The sequence below is a fragment of the Macrotis lagotis genome, chromosome 3 (genome assembly GCF_037893015.1).
Source record: "Macrotis lagotis isolate mMagLag1 chromosome 3, bilby.v1.9.chrom.fasta, whole genome shotgun sequence".
NCBI classification, from domain to species: Eukaryota; Metazoa; Chordata; class Mammalia; order Peramelemorphia; family Peramelidae; genus Macrotis; species Macrotis lagotis.
Window position 1 is genome coordinate 128,743,277 of NC_133660.1, and position 27,110 is coordinate 128,770,386.

The 27,110-nt window shown below is 36.3% G+C and overlaps 1 protein-coding gene across 3 annotated transcripts in view; it reads left to right on the top strand.

Moving 5' to 3' along the window:
- The window catches only part of RNF150 (ring finger protein 150), a 329,973-nt gene that overhangs the window by 275,810 nt on the left and 27,053 nt on the right, over positions 1 to 27,110 (top strand). Inside the window, exon 8 of one of the 3 annotated variants that reach the window (XM_074229256.1) lies at positions 22,880 to 23,847. The exons of the other annotated variants lie outside the window; for them this stretch is intronic. Within the exon in view, the coding sequence (XP_074085357.1) occupies positions 22,880 to 22,911 (32 nt within the window). The 3' untranslated portion in view covers positions 22,912 to 23,847. Of the gene's footprint in view, positions 1 to 22,879; positions 23,848 to 27,110 lie in introns of those variants that run through there. 3 annotated transcript variants of the gene reach the window in all.

A 27,110-nucleotide genomic window follows, 5' to 3' on the forward strand; every position in this document is an offset into this window, starting at 1 on the left:
CTCAGGGTGGCTAGATGGCACAGTGGATAGAGCACAGGCCCTGGAGTCAGGAGGACCTGAGTTCAAATGCAGCCTCATACACTTAATAATTACCTAGATGTGTGGCCTTGAGCAAGCCATTTAACCCCATTGCCTTGCAAAACATCCTTAAAAAAACTAATTTAAAAAAAGAGTAGCATCTCAGTTAGCTGGTTAAGTTGCAGCTTTATTTGGCTCTAGAATTTGCTCAGAAGTTCTAGATAGTAATGGTTGGGTGTTCTTCCTAACACCAAATGGACAAAACATAATCTGTTAACCGCTAACAACCAAAGTGGTGGAGGAATGATTTCAGATAGAGATATTGTCAGATCAGCCATCTGACCCTTTGCTAGTATTTTATCCTCAGCACATACATTGCAGCAATGAAATAGCATATCGTGGCAGGAAATGCATCAGACTACTCAGGTCTTTTTCAGTATTTGATCAGAAATGAAGACAAAGAAGAGAACGTGTTCACTGTGAACTCCAAGGTGATTCTGACTCCAAAGCAAATTGCTATGTAGTGTGCCATAATGCACATCTGAATGGAGCAAGAACAAACTTATAAAAATGTCTAATGTGTGAGCCTCTGGTTCACTGCAAGAATTAAAAAGTTTTATTAACACACAGTCTCAGAGGGTCAAAGTATTGCAGAAATGAAATTCAGAATTCAGTGCAGTGATAAACAAGAAAGCCACTAAATTCAGCTAAGATTTAATTAGATAGAGTGTTTGATAGCAGAAAAAGCCCTAGCTTAGAAGTCTACAACATTATGATCTGGACCTGGTTCTGTCACTGGTAAGCTGTTTGCCACTAGTAAAATCTTATAATTTTCTGTAAAAAGGCTGTAATTCTCTGGCCTGGGTTTCACCAGCTAAAAACTGAGGCAATTGGTCAAGAGGATCTCTGTCTTCCCTATTATGCCCTAGCATTATATATCCTCTTCCACATCTGCATATGGCTAGATTCCCACCACCCCCCTCCCTGAAAAAGAGGGGGAACTTGTAAGCAGTGCAAATTACCTAGTTCCTCCTCCATTTTTTCACCCTAGGTTTCTATCTGGGATTTTCCAGATTTTCACCCTATGGTTTCTATCTGGGATTCCCCAGGGAGTGAAGTTCCTTTGGCATTAGTTCAATAAAGTCTGCTCAGAAAGGGGCTGCTCAGCATCTTCAGTGAGCCCCCCTAGGCCAGGGTCACTGACTATATAGAAGTCTCTGATTTGTATTCCTGTGCTGTGGACTGGGGTAGGGAGAAGAGAAGAGAGGGAGGGAGCACACCAGGGAAGGTTGTTAAAAAAAAATCAGTCTTCCCTAGATCTCTAAATGCCTTAATGTGAATTTTTAATGATTCTAATTAAATGGCTCTGGATCTTTTCAAGTAAAGGCCTTAGCTTTGAAGTTATATTAATTTGCAGACATTCATAGTGGAGAAAACATTGTGGAAAGTGTTATGGTGGTATATGTAAAGTTGTTTGGGTTTTACGTCAATTAACTATACATACATATGGAAACTTTAATTTCCATAAAGCTTTTTATCTTTCTCTCATTTTTACAATCCTGTGAAAATGGTATTATCATTCCCATTTTATAGATTAAAAACAATAATAGTTTAGGATTACATTTTGCCTAGAGATTTGTAAAACACTTTACATATATTAATCTCATTTGATCTGAGAGGTGGATGTTTTGATTATTCCCATTCCACAAGGAAAAAAAGAGGCTCAAAATGGTTACACTACTTTCATAGGGTCACAGAGCTCACAAGTATTGGGGGGTAAGATTTTATCCTAAGCTTCTGACCTCAAGTTCAGTAGGTAAAATGGCAAAGTAAAAAATCCAAGTCTCCTGATTACTGACCTAGTAATCTATCCTCTTATCACCATAGGTGGCCATTGTCCCCATGAATGTCTTAAGTGAGTGGGAGGAATAAACCAAAGATTCATTTCAGGTCAACTTGAGATTTTTCACTTTCCCTAGAGATTTTATTTCTCATAAAAGTCTATAATAAAAAGTTTTTACTAACTATGGTTTAACTAGTTATCAGAATGAACAATTAAAAACTAAATTCTTCTCAGTAAACTATAAAACATAAGGTGTTTTACTCTTATCTTAATATCTGAAAAAGATGATTTCCTTTGTCAATAAAAGTCGATCCATTGTTAAAGAAGCCATAGAAATCTGAATGTTATTCTTAAGGCTCATAGAGACTTAATTAACTTTATAAATATTTCTATTTATAAGTATTTCCCCACACCCCACACCATCCCTCCATTTCCTGCTCCCCCCCTAAAAAAGAAAAATCCACCAGAATTCATTATAGGGCTTTCCATCCCAAGGTCTCAACATTTTTCATCTATATTATCTCATTATATCTTATCTTTACAAAGGAGGGGAAAAATTAATCTTGCTTTTTTTCACATAGTAAGAAATTGAGGAACAAGATTGAAAGGGAACAGCATTGGCTTCAGGGTGGTAAAGTGGATAGAGTATTGGGGTCTGGCATCAAGAGGATTAGAATTCAAATACAACTTCAGATACTCACTAGTTATATAACTCTGGGCAAACCACTTAACCCTATTTGCCTCAGTTTCTTCATCTGTAAAATGAGCTAGTGAAGAAAATGACTCCAGTATTTTTGCCAAGAAAATCCCAAATAGGGTCAGTAAAAATTGGGCACAACTGAAATAACTGAACAACAGGTTTATTATTTTTATTTTTAAAAATAAGTATTTAAATTATCAATTTAATTTCTAATTGGTAAATATAAATAGATATATAGCCCACATTAGTAAAAACTCTTTGGGAACAAAAAGTTCTTTAGGGATTCAAAATAAGAGTATAAAAGGCCAAAAGGTTAGAAGCCTGCTTGCTTGTGTAATCTATTTATAAGATTCTTTCTAATTCTGCATTCATGATTCTGCAATAATGATTTGATTTATCAGATCATTCCACTAGACCATTCAGTGAAAGTTATATTCTTCCAAAAAGCAAAGAGTTTCTAAAAAAAATACTGAAAAAAATACTTGATCTGAAATACTAATACTTAAGGAGAGGAAATAAGAATCAATCCCTTTAAGAGAGATAGAGACAGAGAAAAATGTGTTTTGGGTTGGGAGGATGAAGTAGGGAGGATATAAAATTCAAGAGAACTGACTTCCCAAGGAAAGTTGTATTTACAAGTAAATGTAATTATTATTATTGAATGACACAGTGGATAGAACCCATCTTCCTGGGTTCAAATCTGATCTTAGATACTTATTAGCTATGTAACCCTGGGCATATCACTTAACACTGATTACCTCAGTTTCCTCATCTGTAAAATAAACTGAAGGAGGAAATGACAAAGCACTTTAGTATCTTTTCCAAGAAAACCCCAAATGGGTGCATGAAGAGTCAGACAAGACTGAAAATGACTAAACCAAAAAAAAAAAGTATTTTTAATTGGGAAATCAAATAAATTAGTAGTACCTATTAAATATGAAAGGATCTGAAAAGTTGTCCATTTTGGTGATTACTTTTTAAAATCCAATAGCCGTTTATTATACCATGCTATATAATATTTTCTCTTTATTATGTTACATCTGTGTGAAATTTTCCTGCCATAAAGTAACCTAAGGCTTTTTTAAGAGTCAGTGATTCTATTTTTTGCAGTGAGAATGGTAAAAGCAATAACTATAGCCCTATATCTTTTAATATTTATAAAAGAATCCAAAATAAATATGATATAAATATATCTCCATTTCCTCAATCAAAAACAGCTAACTCACAAGGTTGTTATGAGATAATATTTCTAAGTCACTTAAGACATAATAAGTAATAAATTTTTGCTATCTTTCTTGCTCCCCCTTTAAAGGAGTACAGATTATGTTTCTCAACCCCAGTAAGATAAGTGCTGTGATATTATTATCCCCATTTTGTGGATGAAAAAACTGAGCCTCATAAAGTTAAAATGACTTACCCAGAACCATATATCTAATAAGACCGAACTTAAAATGTCTCCTGACTTTAGGTCCAGTCCACTTTCTGCATTTCACAAGGTTATAAGACTTGACTGATCCAGTTATACAATTAATAAGTGATAGCCCTAGGATTTGAACCCAGATTTCTCCTTACTTCAAAGGGAACATTGTATCTCCTAGTCCAAGTTGGCTAATGCATAAATTCTAAAATATAGAATATGTTTTAAATAAACAAAATAAATAAATAAATGCATAAATAAATAAGTAAATGAATGGATAAATAAATGAGTAAATAAATAAATAAAATATAGCAGCTCTCTTTGTGTGGCAAAGAACTGGAAATTGTGGGGAAGCCTATCCTTCAATAGGGGAATGGCTAAACAAGTTGTGGTGTTTGATTGTAAAGGATTACTTAACTGTGCTGTAAGAAATGATGAACTCGATAGTCTGAGAAAAACAAGACTTGTATGAAATGATGAACAATCAAATGAGCAGGACCAAAGAAACATTGTATATAATATCCATATAATCGTTTTAAGAACTACTGACTATTATAAGAACCCAAATTATCTGTAAAGGTCAGATGACCAGAGAAGGAACTGATAAATAAATGTATAGAATAATTATCTATATATAAATATACATATTCTTATTTGTGTCTAAGATGGAAGTGGGAGGAAAAGAAGGAAGAAAAAAAGAAATTACATGATAATTTTGTTGTATATTTGAAAGGAAGAGTAAATTGTGCATAATAGATTTGCAGTTTCATATACAATCATCTTTTTATTGTACTTCATTATGGAAATGCTTATTTTATTCCATAAATTTAAAAAACCCACTCTACCATGCTCTATCTACTTTCAGTCTACTAATGGAAAAAAAGGATCAAAAAAAAAAAAAACCCAAGACCCAAGAAGAGCTGTGCTATTTACTGAGTCCTAATTTACCAAAGTCTTAGGAGTCTAGACTGGTAACATTGTGACCCTACCTTACCAGAAGGAAGAACACAGGCTCAAATCTGATGTCATAGACTCCTATGCCATGGAAAAGAAGACTAATCATTTTGGTAATGTCTTGTGCATTATGTTTCATTGCCAGTGATAGTGGACTCCCTAGCAAAACATAAGAAATGAGAACTATTGGTTGGAAATTAAATAACCTCATCTAGAAACAAAGGGACAGTCATATGGAGAAAGATCCATATACTGTGATGACTGCCCTAAAAAAATAGAAGCTATTAGTTACATAGTCCTTTAAGCTTTGAAAAAGCTTTATGGCCATTGCTTCAGGTAGGTGCTATTATTTTAACCATTTTATGGGATCATATAGCCAGTAAGGATCTGAAGCAGGATTTGCACTAAGGGCTTTCCTGACTTTAGGTCCTACACCCTACCCATCACAGGTCTTCCTGGGTTTTTTGTTGTTGCTGTTGTTGTTTAGTTGGTTAGTCGCATACAACTCTTCATAAGCCCATTTGGGGTTTTCTTGACATAGTGGAACATACTGGAATAGTTTGCCATTTCCTCCTTCAATTCATTTTACAGATGAGGAAATGGAGGCAAACAGGATTAAATAACCTGCCCAGGGTTACAAGAGTAGTAAGTGTCTAAGGTCACATTTGAACTCAGGTCTTCTTCACTTGATCTGGTGCTATAACCACTGCCACTTCTGTCTTCTGATATCAGAGAACCTGGAAAATCTTTCCTCTGACACTTACTATCTGTGACTTGGCAAGTCACCTATCTTCTGTTTCTTCTACAAAATAAATGGATTGAATTGCTTGGACTCTCAGATCCTTTAAGCGGACCATATATGTACTTTTATGTAATATGCTGTAGAAGGGTATTATGTGTGTCTGTGTGTGTCTGTAGGGGGGGCATGAGAGAGAGAGAGAGAGAGAGAGAGAGAGAGAGAGAGATGGTCCCTGACGTTATTCTCAACTTTGAAATTAATGGCTAATATGTTAGCTGCACACTGTTTTCACTTTATTTTTAAGGCTTTTTCTCTTTGGTGTGTTTCTTCTTTCACAAGATGACTAATATGGAAATATGTTTTACATGAGTGCACATATATGACCTATATCAAATTGCTTACTGTCTTGAGGAGGGAGGGGAGAGGAGGGAGAAAAATTTAGAACTCAAAAAAATTTTGTTAATGAACACTAAAACTTGTCTTTGCATACTTAAAAATTTTAGCAATTAACTGAAGCAAGGAAAAACAATTAGGAAATTTATAAAATTAAGTTCCATTTACATCATTTTTAGTCAATGCTGGTGATTTTTTTTTTAGTTTATTAAAGAAAACAAAATTTATAATCAACTATTTAAATAAACCTCATTTTACTTTAAAAATCAAAGTTCATACATAAACATAATTAATGTATATTAAACTTTCTCAAATGTCTCAGAGCATTTTCTCTTGTAGCTAATTGTTTATTTATATATAACATATGTCTAATTAGAAAGTAAATAAGATCCCTAGAGACACGATCTGTGTCTAATATATCTTTGTGTCATAGTGATTAGCATGGAGCTTAAGAACTTTTTGGTAAATATTTGTTCAAAACAATTAAATTCTATTCCAATGGAAAAAAAGATTAGATTTGATTTTAAGTCAGAGGGCCCAAGTTCAAATCCTGACTATCATTTCCTACCAGTGTGACTTTGAACAAGTCACTTAACTTTTTCATCTGTAAAATGAGGGCACTGGGTCCTCATTAGGTCTTTTCCATCTCTCTGTTTATGATCCTATAAATACTCCCATGCGGAGAACATCAAGCTACAATGTCTCTTTAGTCTTATCAATATAATCTACTCATTATTCAGTAAAGTTAGCTTTAGATCGTCAAAATAAACCAAGGATTATTTCCCTGGCAGGAAACATTGAACAATTCAGACCAGAACTGACTGTGACTCTCCTTTTTTTGAAAAAGAGGATCTTAGTGATCACTTAACTGATCAATGAAGAACAGCTCCCAGACCATATATGGAATAAACTGGAATATATGGAATAAACAGGAGTTGTTTAGCTTTTAGTAGTTCATTTATTTTAATAATTTTATTTAGTAATTTATTGTAGTGGTGAAGCTAATGGAAACCTCCCATATACCCAAGAATGAGTAAAAGATTATAAGTATAAATCACCATGTGAATGGGGTAGAATACAGTAAAAAGAAAATGGAATTTGGAGTCAAGAAAATCTGCCTCTGCTACTTAATTAATCTGTCTAAACTCAGACAAGTTATCATTGGCCAGGTCCCAGTGTATCTAGAAAGGGAAAGATCCTCCGGGGTACAGTTTAGTTGGAAAAACTGAAGGAACTAAGGAGCATTTAGTCTGGAGAACACAAGGCTCCAAAGAGATGGAAGAGATAGCTGTTGGCAAGTATTTGAAAGGCTGCCTGCTATTAGCAAGTGGGATTAAACTTGGTCCAGCAGTGAGTGAAACTTTGAAAAGGGCAAATATCAGCTTGATGTTCATTAAAAACACAACCAAAAACACACTCCCAACAATTAGGGCTATACAAGAGAGAGATGAGCTGCCTTGGGAATCTGTAGACTGACCCTCATTGAATATCTTTCAGCAAATGTTGATTGTTGGGCAGCTTTAGTGATACAGTGAATAGGATGTGGAATTTGGAGTCTGGATAGAACAGAGTTCAAATCCCATCTCAAAAAACATAATAGCTGAATGACCCTGGATAAGTCATTTAATCTCTGCCTCAGTTTCTTCATCTGTAAAATATAGATGATACTAATGGCAACTACCTCATAGGACTGTTGGGAGGATCAAATGAGGTAACAGAGATGAAATACTTTGTCTTAAAGTATGCTAACTATTATTGTTGTTGCTATTATTATGGCAGCGAGTTGGCACAGTGAATAGAGCACCAGCCTTGGAGTCAAATCCAGTCTCAGACACTTGATATTTATAATCTGTGTGATCCTGGATAAGTCACTTAACCCTGATTGCCTCTCATCCAGGATCATCACCATTCATCCTGATCCATATCTGACCACTGAACCCAATGACTCTGGAAAAGAAAGTAAGGCTGGTGACTTAGCACAGCCCCCATAATTCAAAATACAATTCATGTGTTTGTCATAGTTTCACCTCCCTGATGTCATGGTCTTGAAGAATGAAGTACAAACATCATCATCATCATCATCATCATCATCATCATCATTATCATTATCATTATTAGAATGGTATAGAGGGATTTCTTTTCCAGGCATTGGTTGAACTAAATGACTTATGAGTTCCTCACAACTCAACAGTTCTTTGAATCTATGGGGTTAGACTAGATGAAGCTCTAAGATCCTTTCCAGTTATAAATCTTATGGGAGATTGTTACTTGACTTCTAACTCAATACTTCAAGGGTTTCAATAGTGTATCAACTTGCTCTGCTGGAACCGATCACCAGCCCTCTCCAGTTTGGCAGAAGTAGCTAAATCATACAGTGGATAACCTGTCATGAAAACCTAACTTCATTCAGGTCCTGTTTCAGATACATGCTAGTTGTGTGACCTTGAACCATTCACTTAACCTTTCTTAGTCTCAATTGCCTCATCACTGAAGGAAGAATCAATTCTTTGCACAGCTTCTGGCACATAGTAGGCACTTAATTGCTTATTGACCTGAGAAGGGTAGTTACTGGATGCCATGGACAGAGCACTGGGTTTGGAGTCAGGAAGACTGAAGTTCAAGTCCACCTAAGCCACTTCTTACTCTGTGCTCCTGGGCAAAAATCACTTAACCTCCATTTGCCTCAGTTTCCTCAACTGTAAAGTGGGTGTACATCCACTTATACATATAGATACATATATATATAAAGACATTTATGTAATGATACAAATACATACATGCAAACATACATGAATACTTGTATGATGTGCAGGGTGTCCCAAAAGTTTTAGTATAATTTTAAGTTTAGCCAAAGCTGACTTACGAGAGTCTCTGTGTGAGTATGTGTATGCACATATGTGTGTGTGTATGACTAGTTGATCCATATATTGTCATTACCAGATGATGTTCAGGAGTTAACTGTGACTAACATCATTGAGCCCCAGTCCAATTGGTGAAGAACCTCCATCCTCATAAAACAAACAGTCTGTTCCCAAGAATGTCCAATCCTCTCTCAATCTGCAGACATTTACAGATATACACTTGAGCCAGACTCATTCCATGTTGACTCTCCTACTACAAAGGGAGTTCTCTCCTTCCACTCCCAAATAGGGAAAAGTCTCCTCTGTGTTAAAAAAAAACAAAACATGCTGATCAACTCACAGAACCAAGTCAGCCTTGGAGGCTAAGATTCTGAAAGCTTAGTTTGAAAATACAGTCTTAATACTAAAACATGAACCACAATTTTCTGGGGCTTTATATTTCAAGATCAAGATATTCTAAATGTAAGGAAAATATTGCAGGTCTGACAGTTATTCCTGGGTGCAGAAGATTCTACCATTTGGCAAAAATAGTATTTTCCTCTATCATTTTTATATGGCAGGACATACAAAATCCATACATTTTGACTCTCCTTTCTCACTGTTGAAGCACTATAATGATGACAGCAACAACAAGAAGAATAGTAATAATATCTGACAATTTTATAGTCCTATATGGTTAGCAGAGCACAGTTGCCTAGACACCCCTATGAGGTAGACACTGCAGCGGGTATTATTATTATCTGCCTTATAATTATTCCATTTATGGATAAGGAAACTGAGACTTATAAAGGTGAAGTGGTTTGTCCATCATCATCTAGCAAGTAAAATGTCTCAGAGGCCAGATTTGTTGTAGATTTAGAAGTAGAAGGATTTTTCAAGGTCATCAAGTACTAATTTTATAGATAGGAAAACTATGGCCTGGAAAAGCACAAGTGTTAAACACATAGTATAAGTGGCAGAGCTGGGATTCCAACCCAGGTTCCTCATTCAAATCCAACATTCATTCCATTGAGCTCCACTGAGGAGCCCCCAATCCCTCTGGATTCCCAGTTGCTCCATGTTCCTCCTAGGAGAACTAAGCAGCAAAAATGTTAAAAGCACAGGTTGGAAAGAGAAAGAGGAACTGGGGAAGTGGGTGTTGGGGGGAAGTATTGGAAGGAGGGAGATCAGACACAACTGTAATTTGATTGATACAGTGCAATCCTAGTGTGGAAACTCCCTTCACCAATGCAAATTAACAGCCATTCTGCAATATGTTTTCTCAGTGAGTTTCCCATGGCTTTGAAACGTTAAGAGACCTACTCATAACCCCATAGCCAGTGTGTGTTAGAAACAGGCCTTTGAACTAAGGTTTTTATCCCTGACATCATCAAGGAAGTCTGCTGTTTTAATGGTCAGAGTACACTCAAATACATACATATATAAACTATTAATAAAAACTAAGATTTCCATAGCATTTGAAAGTTTATAATGTTTTCCTTGAAACAATCCTGTGGGGTCAGTTAACAAAAATATTATCCTCACTGTATAAACAAGTTTCAAAGAAGGAAAAAAAGTATTTAAATTGTGCTAAGCATTTTACATAAATATACTTATTCCTCACAGCAACCCTGTGAGGTAGATACTATTATCTCTTTTGATATTATTATCCCCATTTTTACAGCTGACAATACTAAGGTAGGAAGAGGTTAAGGGATTTGTCCAAGGTCACATAACTAGGGTCTGAGACCAGATGTGGACTCAGGTCTTCCTGACTCCAGTCCCAGAGCTCATTGTACCATAACTGCCTCCTATGGACAAAAATTAAGAGATCTACCCAAGAAGAAATGCTAGAATCATTCTTGCTGTCATAGCTGGGACTTCTGATTGTGAGAGCATTTTCCTCCCTTGATCCCCTTTGGTTCACAACTGTGCCAAACTTGAGCCAATTCCAATAAAAGTGGCTACTAGCAGCACCAGAAGATCCAGGCCTCATGTACTGAGAACAGAATGTTTCTCAGGAAAGGGGCAATTAATGTCAAAAAAGAACTCCATCACCCCATGCTGCCTCCCCAAGACTGTGGAGCTGCTCCTGGTGGCTGTGCATTCACCATATTCACACTGGCACACTGTGACACAGTGGCCTTTGGGGGTGAAATGGAGAGATTGGTGGTTTTTCACCATTCTTTTTAGGGAATCAGGTCACACAGGCATGGTAGTATTATTATTTGAGCCTTGGAAGGTTGAGCCAAACAGAAAATAGTATGCTAGAGATCACTGTCTGCCTTGCAGGTTTCTTTTGAGGGTCAAATGAAATAATGGTTCAAGAAACAACTTTGTAAACTTAACATATCCTATAAATATTAGCTCTGGGTGTGGTGAGTCATTTTTCAGTTGTGTCTTATTCTCCATGATTGCATTTGGTTTGCTGATTCTTTTTCCAAATCATTTTACAGAAGAGGAAACGAGGCAAACAGGGTTAAATGACTTGCTCGGTCATACAACTTGCAAGGGTCTGAGGCTAAATTTGAATTCAGGAAGATTAGTCTTCCCAATTCCAGATCCACAGCTCTTCATACTATGGCACCACCTAATAGTCCAAAATATTAGCTATAGTTGTTAAAGTAATCATGTCAGGACCTGAACCCAGGTCTTTGGCTCCTGGACCACTATTCATTCCAAAAAAGGGAAATGCTGATTCCCATTTTTTAACTGATGGAAGGGAGAAAAAGGGAAAGGGAAAGGCTCAGGAATGATTTTATCAGTCCCTCCCAGGACTCCTGTGAGAATCAAATGAGATATTATACATAAAGTATTTTGCAAACTTTAAAGCACTATGTAATTACTAGTTATTAGTAGTAGTAGTAATAGCAGTTCAGTCCCTCCCTTTTTCAGAGGAAAAAATGGAACTTCACAGAAATAATTGCAGAGGCAAAATTCAAAGCCATGTCCCTGACTCCAGATGTAGCACTCTTTGCTTTATGATTAGGCAGTATGTTCTCTCTCTCTCTCTCTCTTTTTTTTTTGTGGTGAGGCAATGGGGTTAAGTGACTTGCCTAAATTCACACTAGTATTAAGTGTCTGAGGCTGGATTTGAACTCAGGTCCTCCTGACTCCAAAGCCTGTACTGTATTCACTCAGGTACCTAGCTGACTCGGTACATTCTTTCTTGATCCTTACTCAAGAGGAGATAGGGTAGGTCATGTAAATATTATTAACCCTATTTTACATGTGGGAAAACTGAGGACCAAAGAAGCTGAATAACTTGTAAATGGCACAGACAAGCCTCAAATTCAGGTCTTCTGACTTCAAAGTCTTCTGACACCAAATCCAATAATATATGTCATACTATATTCAACCAGAATCTCTAAATTGGCTGATCTAGCTTCATTTATGCCTAATAAAGAAATTATTCATTAGATATTAATAATGTTTTAACTACCCAAACAGTAACTAGGCAACTTTTGTTTGTTTTAGGATGGGCATAGGCTTATATGATTTGATTTTTCTGAGTATCCTTTCCCCTCATTTACAAAATGCATAATCATCTAATCCAACTTGAACCTGGAAGGCAATCCTATCTTCAACATAATGAGACAGGAGTCATTCAGGTCTTCCATCAAGTGATGAAGGACTTATTTCCCAAAGAAGCCCTATTCCACTTCCTTACATTCATCCCAAATCTGTCTCTTTTCCTCTTCTGGTCCTTCCTTGCCCATTATTCATAATTCCTCCTTCTAGGGACAAAGAGAAGTAATGCCCCCCTTCTCCCATGTGAGCCCTTATTCTTGGGGACAAGGTCCAGAAAGAAGTGACTGTTGCATGTTGAGATGATGTAAAGCAACTAAAGTCAAGCTAGAAGGGGATCAATCCTGAGCTGAACCTCAGGCACCTACCTGATGACCAGCATTAGTCATTATATAATCCTGAAACATAGTCATACAAAAGGAGCTGGCTTTTTTCTTAGAGAACTTAGGCCCCCTTGGAAATCTGGGACAAAACTCATTATAAATACCCATAAGGGTACAAGTAGTAGTGTCAGCCACCCAATCAGAGGCATTTCTTTCCAGATCCTTTGTAGAAAGGGCCACTGGTTGGTCATTAAGTCGTCTTGCCAGATGATGACTAAATTTCCTTCAGTCTTAAATCTAGGGTCCTACAATCTTCTCTACCCCACCCATTCAGCCAAATTGGTTATATTTCTTTTGTTTGTTTTAGTTGGGTTTTTTAGGGTTTTTTGCAAGGCAAATGGGGTTAAGTGGTTTGCCCAAGGCCACACAGCTAGGTAATTATTAAGTGTCTGAGACCAGATTTGAACCCAGGTACTCCTGACTCCAGGGCCGGTCCTTTATCCACTGCACCACCTAGCCTCCCCTTGTTTTAGTTTTTGCAGAGCAGTAGGGTTAAGTGACTTGCCTAGGGTCTCACAGCTAGGTAATTATTAAATGTCTCAGGCTGGATCTGAACTCAGATCCTCTTGACTCCAAGGTTGGTGCTCTATCCACTGTGTCACCTAGCTGCCCCTTTTTTGTTTTTAAATTAACATTAGGACATGTTTTTGAAATCACCTTTTAAAAAAATAAATATATCATTGATGCTTTTTTTTTTGATGGGTCACTTACTTGATAATGACCTCTGCCTGTGCCAATATTTTCATTCCCTATAAACAAAAGTTTAGTTCAGTAAAACAAAACAAACCATTGCCTTTGTCTAAAGGTGGGTCCTATTCCACCACCTGTGGTATATCATCTCTCTGCCACTTGCTTGACCACCAGTGCTATCTAGTTCACTGGTTGCTACATTGTTCAAAGTTCTTTAGTCTTTCTGTTTTGGTATCTTTAGTCAACTTGATATACCCAGAATTTGAAGGCAGCAACAGAATTTTTGCAAGTTATGGCTTGCAGAGTATATTAGAAGTAACTTAGAGATTATCAAGTATTTTTAAAATATGAAGGGCTTTATAAAAAACAAATCCAGAAGGCACTGCTGTGAAAATTACATCCCAAATCAAGTGAGCATGGAATATGGTGATGAAATGTAAAATTTATTAAAGCTGTTATGGAGAACTGTAATGAGTAATTCTGACACCCAGAGCATGTAGAAGGAAAATGTGACTATCCAGGGTAATCAGTAAAACAGAGTCAGTTGAGGTAGGGTGAGTGGAGGAGGTGACTTAGAGACTTTAACTGACAGGATCCAAAATCCCATAGGTGTGGGGAAGTTTTGGAATACCAGCTATTTAAAGGAAACCTCCAGACTTCTGTAGGCTACTACTGGAGGAGCTAGTAAGGAAGGGCTTGTACTGGGAAAGAGCTCACTAGATTGCTGTCTTTTGTGAGAGAGGAAACACACCATACAGTAGCTTCCCATCTTAACTGTTTATTTTTACAAAGCTCAGTTATTTTTTGCTTCAGAAAGAGAAAAAATTTCAGTACCCTTGGGGAAAAAGCCCAGATTGCTTCTTCCTAGTTATGCCTCTGCTATTATGAGCCAGGTGTAACATAGACCACCTACTAGAGGAAGACATGGTTTCTGGCCAAAGGAACTTGGATTCAAACAGATGTAAGACAGATGTTCACAAAGTAGAAATTATCATGTCAAATGCTGATTGTAGAAGGGGGAGTGAGGGTGGGAAAGGATGGATCTCTTCTGCCAAATCTGTTAAAGGCTTTGTCTACAAAAGAGATGTACAAAGCTTTCATTAGTTAAAAAAGCCCCCTCTTGGGAATGTGGAGGGGAGCAGTAAACCTCAACATCCATGTCACACTCCAGGGAACTCCCTGTAGTAGAATTTCAAGAGAACTGAGCCTTTTGAACGCAGAAACATGCAAGAATTCTGTGATGAAATAACTGACTTCTGGTTTTCCATCCTCCTCCTGGGAAATGACTGTAATGAGCAAATCAGCCAGTGAACAAGAAATTACCATGTGCTAGACCCTGGATGAAGCAGTGAGGGTAAAAGTAGAAAGTGTCCCTGCCCTCAAGGAGCTTACCTTCTAACAGGGAAACATAACCTATAAAAGGGAGCTGAAAGTGAGGGAGGCTGAAGAAGACTCCGTGGGGATATAGTAGAAGTGCTGCCTGGATAAGAGTGAGACCAGGTTGGTTAGGGCAGCCTCCTGAAAGGGACCAGTCAATCAGATGGAGATGCCCCAGGGCAGAGGGCACTTACAGTGCGTGAATTCCAGGGTAGATGACCTTCCAGGATAAAGAGCTGGAGCATGGTAGAGGAAGATCCTATCTATTCCCTCTAGCCTTCAGTTTCCATATCTATGAAATTCTAGAATTGAACTAGATGGTCTTAAGGTACCTTCCTGTTCTAAAAGTCTGTGTGTGTATGTTTATGCATCCATCATTCATACATCTATGCATACATATTTGCATGTGTATGTGTGTATATATATATGCATATAGTAAAAAAGGTAGTTTGATATATATGTGCATATGTATGTATACATAGACACATATGCATATGTATTTACAATTATTCCTTCTATATTTAGGGGATTAATGGCACAGCACCCCCATGATATGGAAAATCCACGTAAAATTTTCTGACCCTCTGTATCAGAGAAGAAGTCTGGATTATTATGATATAAAATGATAAAATATGTTTATTTTATATAATACTACCATATTTTATGTACTTCTGAGTTTCTAAACATTTTCTGTGTTATCTGTGGCTTCTGTAAAACTCCCCCAAAAAAATTTCCATTTAATTTCTTATGCCAGGGAGGCTAGGTAGTACAGTGGATAGAATGCTGGCCCTGGAGTCAGGAGGATCTGAGTTCAAATCCAAACTCAGATTTAATAATTACTTAGCTGTGTGACCTTGGGCGAGTCATTTACCCCCATTGCCTTGCAAAAAAAAAAAAAGATGGTATAATTTCTTATGCTAACCCATGATATATCAAAACTGCGACGGGAAAGTCGCATACATGTAGATAGACAGATGGGTAGGTAAATAAGAGAGAGAGAGAGAGAGAGAGAGAGAGAGAGAGAGAGAGAGAGAGAGAGAATCTGTCTACAGTTTGATTTCTAAAACTGCTTTATGGTCAAGAAAAAAGGATTTCTTCCTCATACTATTACTAAATCACACATATAGTATTTGTGGAGGTTTAGTGAGCTCTCCTCTTGATAAGGCAATGACTTAGATGATATAAGTATTAGTGACCTCTTTTTTCCATCAGATGAGTTAAGTGACTTTCTCACAACCAAAGAATTAATGAGTGACAGGCCAGTGTCTGTCTGCAGTTCCTCAAACTCCTGAATACTGTGCCTTGTCCACTCCTCTGGCCTTCTCTTAGGACAATGAATCTGCTCAGGTTGCTATTTTAACTAAGAGTCAATTAATGGAAATTCACTGTAATTCACCCCATTTTAGCACAGAACAGGCTATATAACCCAGGTCCCAACAGAACCCCAAAACATTTTTAGGTTTTCCCAAGTCAGCATAACTTCAGAGCTAAAGAACCTCAAAATATTTTTATAACTTCGTCAAACCTTCAGAACTTCTTCAGGTGCATACATTCATTAAGCAGCCATTCAGTTAGTAAATAGAGAAAGTGAGAAGTGGGCTAAGAAGAAATTCAAAGAAAAGCTATAAGGTATGTTCCTTGCCCTCTATTAAATTTACTCCTATGTACAGTGAAACTTGGACCTTCAAGACCTTCCAAAATGGTTATATCTAAACAACTGTCTTTTCTGGAATATCAAGAGTTTGCCCTTTTAAAAGACCACATTTTTTTTGTCTTAACCATTTCATCTGGAAAGATTTTCTGAAATATACTACTCATTATCCTGCTTTTTAAACAGAACCACTGAATTATTCAACATTCCTTCCTGGTTTTCAAAACTCAACTCTTAGGAAGAAACTTCCCTAGTCCTACAGACTGGTGACAGTGTCCCCTCTTGGAACACAGAGAGCACTAGTTTTCTTTTCCTTTTGTTATCTTTATTTATTTTTAGCATTCTTTACAAAAAGTTTTGAGTTCCAAATTCACTCCCTCCACCCAAACCCTTTCCCACTCACTGAGGAGGCAAATAATATGATACCCATTAATCATGTGAAATCATGTAAAATATTTCCATCTTAGCCATGTCACACACAAACAAATACACAGAGAGGCAAGAAAAATAGAGAAAATTAAAGTTCAATTTGCCCTCACAGCTCATCTTTTGAGAAGTAGATAGCATTTTTCATGAGACCTTCAGCATTGTCTTAGATTGTTGTATTGATCAAAGTAGTTAAGTCTTCAGTAGTTAATCATCCCTATCAAAATTGTTGTTGTTGTTCAGTCATTTTCAGTCTTGTCTAACTCACCTATCTGTGGTTTCATTGGCAAAAATACTGGAGTGATTTACCATTTCCCTTTCCAGCTCATTTTACAGATGAAGGAACTGAGGCTGAATGGGGTAAGTGATTTTCTCAGAGTTGTCTAGGTAGGAGGTGTCTGAGACTAGACTTAAACTCAGTTCTTCCTGACTCCAGGTTCTGTTATCCACTATGCCACTTTACACTGTATCACCGTATACAGTGATCTGGTTTTGCTTACTTCACTCTTTATCAATTCATATAGGTCTTCTAGGTTTTTCTGACACCATCCCCTCCATCATTCCTTATAAGACAGTAGTATTCTATTACACTCATATACCACAATTTGTTCAATCAGTCCCAGGTTGACAGACATTCCCTCCAATTCTTTGCCACACAAGAGGAACTAGTATACACATTTTTTATACATATGTGTCCTTTTCCTTTGAGTTTCAAATAAAACATTTGGTTTCTTATCATCTGAATGTGAATATGAAGCTGAAAGGGACCTTAGGAGGCATCTATTCCACTGCCTTTAATTTATAAGGAAGGAAACTTGTGACAAAATTCCCAAGAGCACTCAAAGAGAGAGACAGAGTTGGGATTCTAGCCCAGGTTCTCTGATCACTAATTGGTGAGTTTTTCTTTTTATTAAACTATGTTTCAAGAAGGCAGATACTATGTTTGATCTCAATTTTGTATCATCTGCCAACTAACACAAAATAGGCACATAATAAATATTTTTATATCATTCTCAATGCATTTGATGCCCTTAGGGTTTTCTTGTTTGCTCTGCCCTAACCACTTTTAGACTGCTCTGCTTTTTGAGTTCTTATGTATTCTTTTTATAGTTTGTCTGACTCTCCCCACCCACTGCCATTAATATATCTGCCTCTAGGAGCTTTCCCCCCACCTACTTCTAATTTGTTGCTTTTCAAGTTTGCTATTAATTTAGCAATCAGATAAGTAAGATTGGTAAAACTATGGCCAAATTTTTTAAATGTTAAAAGAAGTCTCAAAGGACTTTTCAATAAGCAAAATATTTAAACTTGATAAAATATTTTTAATAGGTATATAATTATTCAGAGGCTTTTAGGTTGTTGTTGGGTTTTTTGGATATTGGTTGGTTGGGTTGTTTTTTTTGGGGGGGATGTTGTTTTTTTAACTTCTGAGTTCTCACCTATTAATCAATTAGGTGAAGCGGAGGGATAATAATAATAATAGAGCATACTCCTGTTGTGTTTAAAGAGTAATGAACAAATATTTTAAAAAGAAAGTAAAGCAATTATTAAGTACTAATATGAGGACCAGACAATGTGTGATAATTGTGGAAAGATATCTTGTGAAGAGCTAAGGCTTAAGCCATACTTTGAATGGTGATTAGGTTTTTGATAGATGGAGACAGAGTAGTAGTGGGAAAACAATATCAAATGATATTTTGGAGATTGTACTGTTACCTAAAAAACTTTTTAATTAAATTTTTTTAGGATTCTAGTGCACATGAGATACTATTCTAGGTAGCATGCTTTCTGCTACCATTCCCTAGGATGAAGGGTTCCAAGAAATTGCCCCAGTCTATCTGACTCTTTAAAAAAGCAGTAAAGAGGGACAGCTAGGTGGTACAGTGGATAGCACACCAGCCCTGGAGTCAGGAGTACCTGAGTTCAAATCCAGCCTCAGTTACTTAATAATTATCTAGCTGTGTGGCCTTGGGTAAGCCACTTAACCCCACTACCTTGCAAAAAATTTTTTTAAATACAAGCATTAAAGGGTGAAGGGTAGCTGAATCACAAATACAAAGGCATTCTGATGAAGTCTATAGATTACCTTCTCAGAATCATGTTTTAAAATGCAAAAGATAAAATAATATGGAATTATAAAGGAAATCAATAACATTGGAATATAGTTTTATTTATATATGTTACACATAAGTATATATATATTATATATATTATTTATATATATATATTAAACAAGGTCATAGATCCAGGCTTAATAATTACTGATTTACAATATGACTTCAAAAACTTTTTATAAAAAATAATTCCCATTCTTTGTTTCTATAACACCTCAGAATATATTCCTTTTCCTTCCCTACCCAGGAAGGCAGTCCCTGTAATAAAGAATTAAAAGGAAGAACAATTAACAGTTCAGTAAAACTAACACAGCAACTAAACATAGTAGAATATATAATATTTAATGTCCATAGTCCACCACTTCAAATAACTTTTTATTGGTTACATAGACTTCTAGGATTCAGCCTGCAAAGGAATGCTGGTAAATATTTAACAACTAGCTCTCTGTAAGATACACAAGTTTAATATGTATCATTAACATTTTATCTACTTTCTTAAATCCAGACAATCAGTAAAACAATAAATCAAATTGTGACATGTAGCATTAGCTCACAATGAAAATTTAACAATCAACTCTTGTGAGTCCTTAAATATGGTTTCTGCAAAACATATATCCCTCATTTTCTATCAGAAAAAGGTTAGTCTCAGAAAGAAGAGACTTTCCCAACCATCACAATTAGTTACGTGATTACAGAGAGGCATATTTAGACTTGATACAAGGAAGAACTTCCTAACAATCAAAGTTGTCCCAGAATGGAATGTTCTGCCTCAGTAGGTCAGAGAGTCCTAGATTTAAGAGCTTTAGGGGACCTTAGAATTTGAAAACTACCTAATTCAAGGACCTCATTTTACAAACAAGAAAACTGAGGCTAAGTGAGAGAGAAATAAACTACCCAAAATACTATCTGTTGTCCCACATGACAGGTCTTCAAATAGAAGCAAAGCTAGTAGATCATTAAAAAAAGGCAACTAATTCCTTTTAAGATACAAGTTGGACTTCATGGCTTCTAAAACTTCTTTCAACTCTGAGATGCTATGAAGCAATAATAATCTTCTAATAATTCTAATTGTTATTCTGTTCTATTATTATTGATAATTCTAATAAGCAACAGAAGCTGGATTCAAATCCATATCTTGAGAATACACATCTATAATGTTCTTTCCACTATGCATTATAAGCTATCATCCTCAGATCCCTAATCTTAGGTGAGATAGGCTGAAAGGTAAGCATGTTTGCCCCTTTAATAGGTTATTAGGAAGATGCATATTATCCCTCTAGCTCACCACCACCCTAACAACAACAATAAAGACATCATCAGAATTTAGAATTTTGACCACAACCTTAACTCTGCTCTCTGCCCCAAAGTCTTCTCTATTTCCTGTGCGTGTGAATTGAAGTCCCAGAGAGATCAAGACCAGGCAGCCTAGAGAGGAAAATGAAGCATGCCCCCCACAGGCCACCTGCTGAATATGAGTTAGAGGTTTTTTTTTTTTATTATTACCAGAAGACATAAGAGCAATGACATAAACAGTTCAGTTTGGTGGAAGGCTGAACCAGAGTAGCCAGGGAAGAGCCGTTCAGGAGCCAGGGCCAGATAAGAGTTCATTCCCACACACACATACACATACGTAATGCAGATACAAGTCATTCTTCCAGAATAATCATCCTGTATTTTCACTTTATGAGTGGGGGGAATTAGGGGAAGAGAGGGAGAAGAGGAAATGCTTTATTCTGGGATAAGCCTCTCTTGGGCTCTCTCCCAAGGCCAGAAAAGATAACTTAACTTCTCTCTAATAGAGACACATAAACTGTTTGGAGAAAGAAGATGTAAGAGGGATAGATATGGAACTTTACTGAGTCTCCCATGTACACATTTATGAATTACATTTTAAATCATGAAACCTCATCATTGTGTTAGTGATTAATTTGAATCCCAAAGAAGTGATTTATTCAAGATATATATACCCGTAAGTATCATCATCCAAACTCTCCTATCTAAAAAATTCAATACTTACTTTTTAAAGGCCTTCAGAGATAAATGATTGCCTAGGGTCACATAGCTAGTACATGTCTAAAACAGGTGCTCCTGACTCCAGGGCTGGTGCTTTATTCACTAAGTCATCTAACTCTCCCAAATACTTTTTCAGTTAATCACTGCCTATCTGTTCTTTCCTGCTGAATTGTATCACCTGCCTTTTAGCAAGAAGTTTCTATGCTATCTGGGAATAAACTTTTTTTTTACTTTGTCAGACCAGGGACTCACCTTTGTCAAAACAAGAATTCTTTCTTGTCATTGTTTTTCTTAGTCATTTTTCAGTTGTGTCTGACTCTTTGTGACCACATTTGGGGTTTTCTTGGCAAAGATATTTGAGTTATTTGCCATTTCCTTCTTATTTTATAGATGAGGAAACTGAGGTAAACAGTTACGTAGCTTTCCCAGGGTCACACACTTAGTATGGTATGAGGCCAGACTTGAACTTATGAAAATGGGTCTTCCTAATGCCAAGTTTGACACTATCCACTGCACCACCTAGTTGCCCCATTCTATTGCTAGTTGTGAGTTTTTAATGGCATGAACCTTGCCTCAGTTTCTCACCTGTAAAATAAGCAGTTTCATTAGATAATCTCTAAGGCCTCTTCCAGCTCCAAATCTCATGACCTAATGCCTGACTCACCTTGAATTGTGATACTTATTAATTGAATGTGATACACCAGTGATAAATGGCATGATGAAGTGAATAGAGGCAGGAAGGAGACAGGAAGCTTTTCCTCTGACTTTTGTACTGGTTATGTGATCCAGGTAAGTCTCTCACTGTCAGCAGTGTCCCAGGTATTTCTTTCATAATATAAGTCACAGAATGGATTTCGATCCACATTGGAAGAAGGTGTTTCCTTATTTGGGAGCCCCTTAGTACATGTGAAAACAGCAGTCCAGTCATTATTCCTTACTGATCAACCAAAGTCAGGGTTTACTGAAGGTGTGTCCAAGCAGCTCTCTGAGGGAAAATGTGTCCATGTTCATCTAACTCTAAATATTCTCTCTCCCTATTTGTAAAATCCTAAATAGTCAAACAAACAATAAATCAAGCCGTGATTTATATATCATTTACCAGTGTCTAAAGTATAAATGTTCTCACTGAAAATTTTAATTGTTAGCTGGCTCCAGCATGGGCAAGTTGATGACAAAGTGGATAGAGAGCCTCAAGTTAGGAAGACTCTGGGAAAGTCACCTAACGCTGTTTGCCTCAATTTCCTATCTGTAAAATGAGCTGGAGAAAGAAAGGACAAACCACCGAGAATCTTCACTAAGAAAACCCCAAATGGGAACACAAGGAGTCAGGCACTTCTAAAAGACAAAAGAAAAAAAAACACAACTAGCTCCAGCACAAACCTAGTTTGCAAGCTCTTAACACACAGCTGCTACTTAAAAATTGCTTATTGACTGACTGATATGTGGGGGCTGAGGGGTGGAGGCAGCATACAGGCCACCATTTTGGTTCTTCAAGCCTTAAGTAGAGACATTTTCTAACAGACTTGCATTTGTTTTTTTTTTTCTTTTCTCCAGATAAGTGCTGGAGCTTGGGTAGGTAATAATAATGGGATAGTTTAAGTACTCACTGCAACAAGGAACATCAGATCCATTTTCAATCATTTCCATTTCTCTTTTCTTCCCATTTTCAAACTGCAATTACAATAATAGTAATAACAATTGACATCTATATAATGCTTTAAAGTTTACAAAGTGTTTTACAAGCATTATCTCCTTAGAGTCTCATAAACATTCTCATTATCCCTCTTTTCCAGACAGAAAACTCGGATTGAGAGCCGTGAAATGACTTGTCTGTGCTGTCAGAATTGGAATTTGAACCTATAAAGACATTCATTAGTTGATATCACCTGTTTAAATTTCTTTTAATTTTCTCTTCCTTTGCATGATAATGAAGCAGGCTTTATTTTCATCCTAAACAAGTGTCTTATAGAAGTTTCTTCCTATTGTACATCCCAAATAAGATCTTCTTTCTTATAATGGAGAGAGAGAGAGAGAGAGAGAGAGAGAGAGAGAGAGAGAGAGAGAGAGGAGAGAAAGGAGAGAAAGGAAGAGGAAGAGAGAAAAGTAGAGAGAGAGAGAGATGGGGGAGAAGGAAGGAGGGAAGGAAGGAGGGAAGGAGAAAGAAAGAAAGCAATGGAAAAAAGGAAAGGAAAAGAAGGAAAGAGAAAAAACAGGGAAGAGAAAGAGGAAAGAAGGAAAATAGAAAGAAGAAAAGGAAGAAGAGAGTAATGGAAAGGAAAGAAAAAGAAAAGAGAGAGAGAAAAGGAAAAGAAGAGAAAAGAAAACCTCTGATAGTGGAATTTTCAAGAACTTTTTTTTTCATTAGAAAGGCTAAGATACAGCTCATGAAGTCAGAAATTAAGTTCAATCCTAAAATATTTATTAAACTCTCCCAAAGTGCAAAGTACTATACTAGGACCCAGGCATACAAAGGAAAAAGGAAAAACAATTCCTGTTCTCAGGAAGCTCCTAATTTCTTTGAAAGGATATAACATTTCCCCATTAAATATATACAATAGAAACCAAGAATTCTAAGAGACAGAGGTGAGGAGAAAATGCAGATCAAGCAGGTGGGATAGACTAGGTCAAGGTGTGGAGCCAGAGTACCAAGTTTAAGAGACAAGAAAATCAGGTTGTCTAGACCAAGTTCAGGTTCCCTAGAGACAGATTATGAAGAGTCTTAAGAGCCAAACAAAGATGTCTGACTGGGAAAGAGAGGAAGGTGGCCAAAAAAAAAAAATATATATATATATATATATATATATATATATATATATATATATATAGATATAGATATAGATATATAGATATATATATACATATATATATTATATATGTACGTATATATATACGTATATATATATATATATATATATATATAATTTTTAAATGCTTAAATGAAAAGCTGAAAACTATGAATTTTATCCTAGAGGCTTTAGGGAACCACTGAAGTTCCCTAAGCAGAGGAGTGATACTTGTGCAAATTGCAGACTTGTGCAAATTATTTTACCAGTTATATGGAGAATTCAATGGAGAGTGGAGAGACTCTGAAGCCAGAACTCTAATTAGAAGACAGTTATAATGATCCAAGCCAGAGCAGATACGCACTTGACCTTGATTGACAACTGTGAGTGGAAAGGACACATGTGAAAAGGGTTATGGAGATAGAATTGAAGATTTGTCAATTACCAGGGTATGGGTGTGTAGGGTAAAGAGAATTCAAGAACAATTCCTAGATTGTGAATCTTGAGTGACTCAGATGATAGTGATGCCCTCAATAGAAACAGGAAAATGTAGAGGATAGGAGGGGTAGGCAAGGAAGTTAATGAGTTCTGTCATGTTGAATTTGAGATACCCATGGGATATCAAGGAGTCAGATGGTAATTTGTATCTGGATCTCAAAAAAAAAAAGAATTAAGGTAGCAAATGTAGGTCTAGCAGTTATCTGCATAGAGATATTAATTAATGAAGTCATCAAAAAAAGAAAACATAAGGAGAGGAAAACCAAGTGGATGAAGAAGGCATATAATCTAGATAAGGATGCAGTTGGATAGGCATTTCAATGAATCAGTTCATCATAGTCATAATTAGTAAACACTAATTAAGCTCTAATTATGTGCTGCTCTAAGTCGTGTGTATACAAAAAGAGACAAAAGATAGTCCCTGTCCTTAAAGAGCTCACAATCTAATTTTCTAAAAGTCTTATAATAATGATTTTTAAAACCATGGTGAGTTTTAAGTATTAGACACTGTAATGGAAAGTACACTGGTTTAGGAAGCTAAAGACCTGGGATATGATACTGACTCCCTTCCTAGATAGCTATAGGACCTTATCAGTATAAGTTTTCTAAAACTTGTTTTGAGAATCAGATGAGTTAATATACATGAAAGTTCTTGAAACACTGCTTTATATTTGAAAAAAATAAGTATATTTATAAGAATACTCAAATAATGAAGGGCAAAACAATATGAATCAATAATGAGGCAATGGAAACAGCCTTGATTTGGGTTGTATTTCTTGTTTTTTGGGATTTTTTTTTTTTGCAAGGCAACAGGGTTAAGTGGCTTGCCCAAGGCCACACAGCTAGGTAATTATTAAGTGTCTGAGACCGGATTTGAACCCAGGTACTCCTGACTCCAGGGCCAGTGCTTTATCCACTACGCCACCTAGCCGCCCGTATTCCTTGTTTTCGTAAATATATTTTATTGTATTATTGACCCCAGAAATGACTAAAAGTAACAGGTCAAAAATCGTACAATAGTTTCATTTATTTTCATTTTTGTAAATAATATTTTTCCCATTACATGTAAAACTAGATTTCAACATTCAATTTTATAAAATTTTGAATTCCAAATTTTTCTCCCTCCCTCTTCTCTCCTCTCCCCAAGACAGCAAACAATCTGATATGGGGTTCTATTTGTGTAGTTGTTTTAAACCTATTTTCACATTGGTCATGTTGTGAAAGAAGAATCAGAACAAAAGAAAAAACTAAAACTAAAAACACATTTTTTAAAAAGTGAAAATAGTATGCTTTGATTTGCATTCAAACTCCATAGTTCTTTCTCTGAATAAGGATGGCATTTTCTATCATGTGTCTCTTAGAATTGTCTTGGATCATTGTAGTCTGAGAAGAGCTAAGTCTATGATAGTTGATATTAATATGTACAATATTCTCCTAGTTCTGCTCACTTCACTTTGTATCAGTTCGTGTAAGTTTTTCCAAGTTTTTCTGAAATCCACCTGCTTATTCCATTACATATTAATATTCATTACATTCATATATCACAGCTTGTTCAACCTTTCCCCAATTGATGGGCATTCCCTCATTTAACTATTCTTTGCCACCACCAAAAGAGCTACTGTAAATATTTTTGTACATGTAGGTCCTTTTTCCTTTCTTATAATCTCTTTGGGTTACAGATTTATTACAGATTTATTTATTACAGATTATTTATTACAGATTTATTACAGTTTTACTGGATCAAAGGGTATGCACAGTTTAGCTATCCTTTGGGCATAGTTCAAATTTTGTGCAATACTAAGAGGCAGTCAGAGCTGCTTCTTGACACAAAAACCTATCTTGTTCATGCACTATTCCCTCTAAAGTCTCTATGATTGGAAATTATGGGATACCATAATTATCAATAATTCAAAATACTGGTGATGCAAATAATGATAGGATGAAACTTGATGGAAGTAATAGGCTACAACATATTCCTAACAATGACCTACATGCAAATCATGATATGAAAGATATTATTTAAAATATGATATGAAGGACCAAAAAGAAAGTGGGCTGGCCTTTTAGCAAGATCAAGGAACTACAAAAGGGTAACCTGAGAGTTGCCCTTGTAACACACACACAAAAATAAAGTAAAAAATTCAGGGAGCCTCCCTCACATTTCATAGTTCTTCTGTAAAAGAGTTATAGAAAGATGTGACCAAAATAATTCAGCATAAGGAAATGTGGGTGGGCTGCATGCAGTTGCAAAGGTTGAGGAAGTAAATATTCAAACGATCTTCCATTGAAATATCAAGCAATTTTTAACAATCTAAATTCAGGTTGAAGATCTGAGGCAAAGGCATAAGATTTCTTTCCTTCAGGGTTAACTTAATAGTAATTCTTTTCTTCAGTCCTAACAATTTATTCTAGGTGCAGAGGCATAATTCACACTATTTCCAATTGCAGTTATTGCCAGTGTGTTCTAAAGGTGGACAGTTCATAGCCTCACCAAGGGTGAATAAATCCTTGTATACGAGGATTAGGAGGCAGCTGGAAATCTGTGTCTGCCAATGAATTTGGACTTTTGGCTTCTTAAGATCTGTTTCAGTAAAAGCTTATGTATAGAACTTCTATATAGGCTTATGTATAAATAAAGGCAGAATGGAGTAGAAACAGTGATGAATCTGGTATCAGGGGGCCAGAAAACTGGAATTAGAAATACAATCGTATGCATGTGACCATGTGATGTCTCTGAACTTCA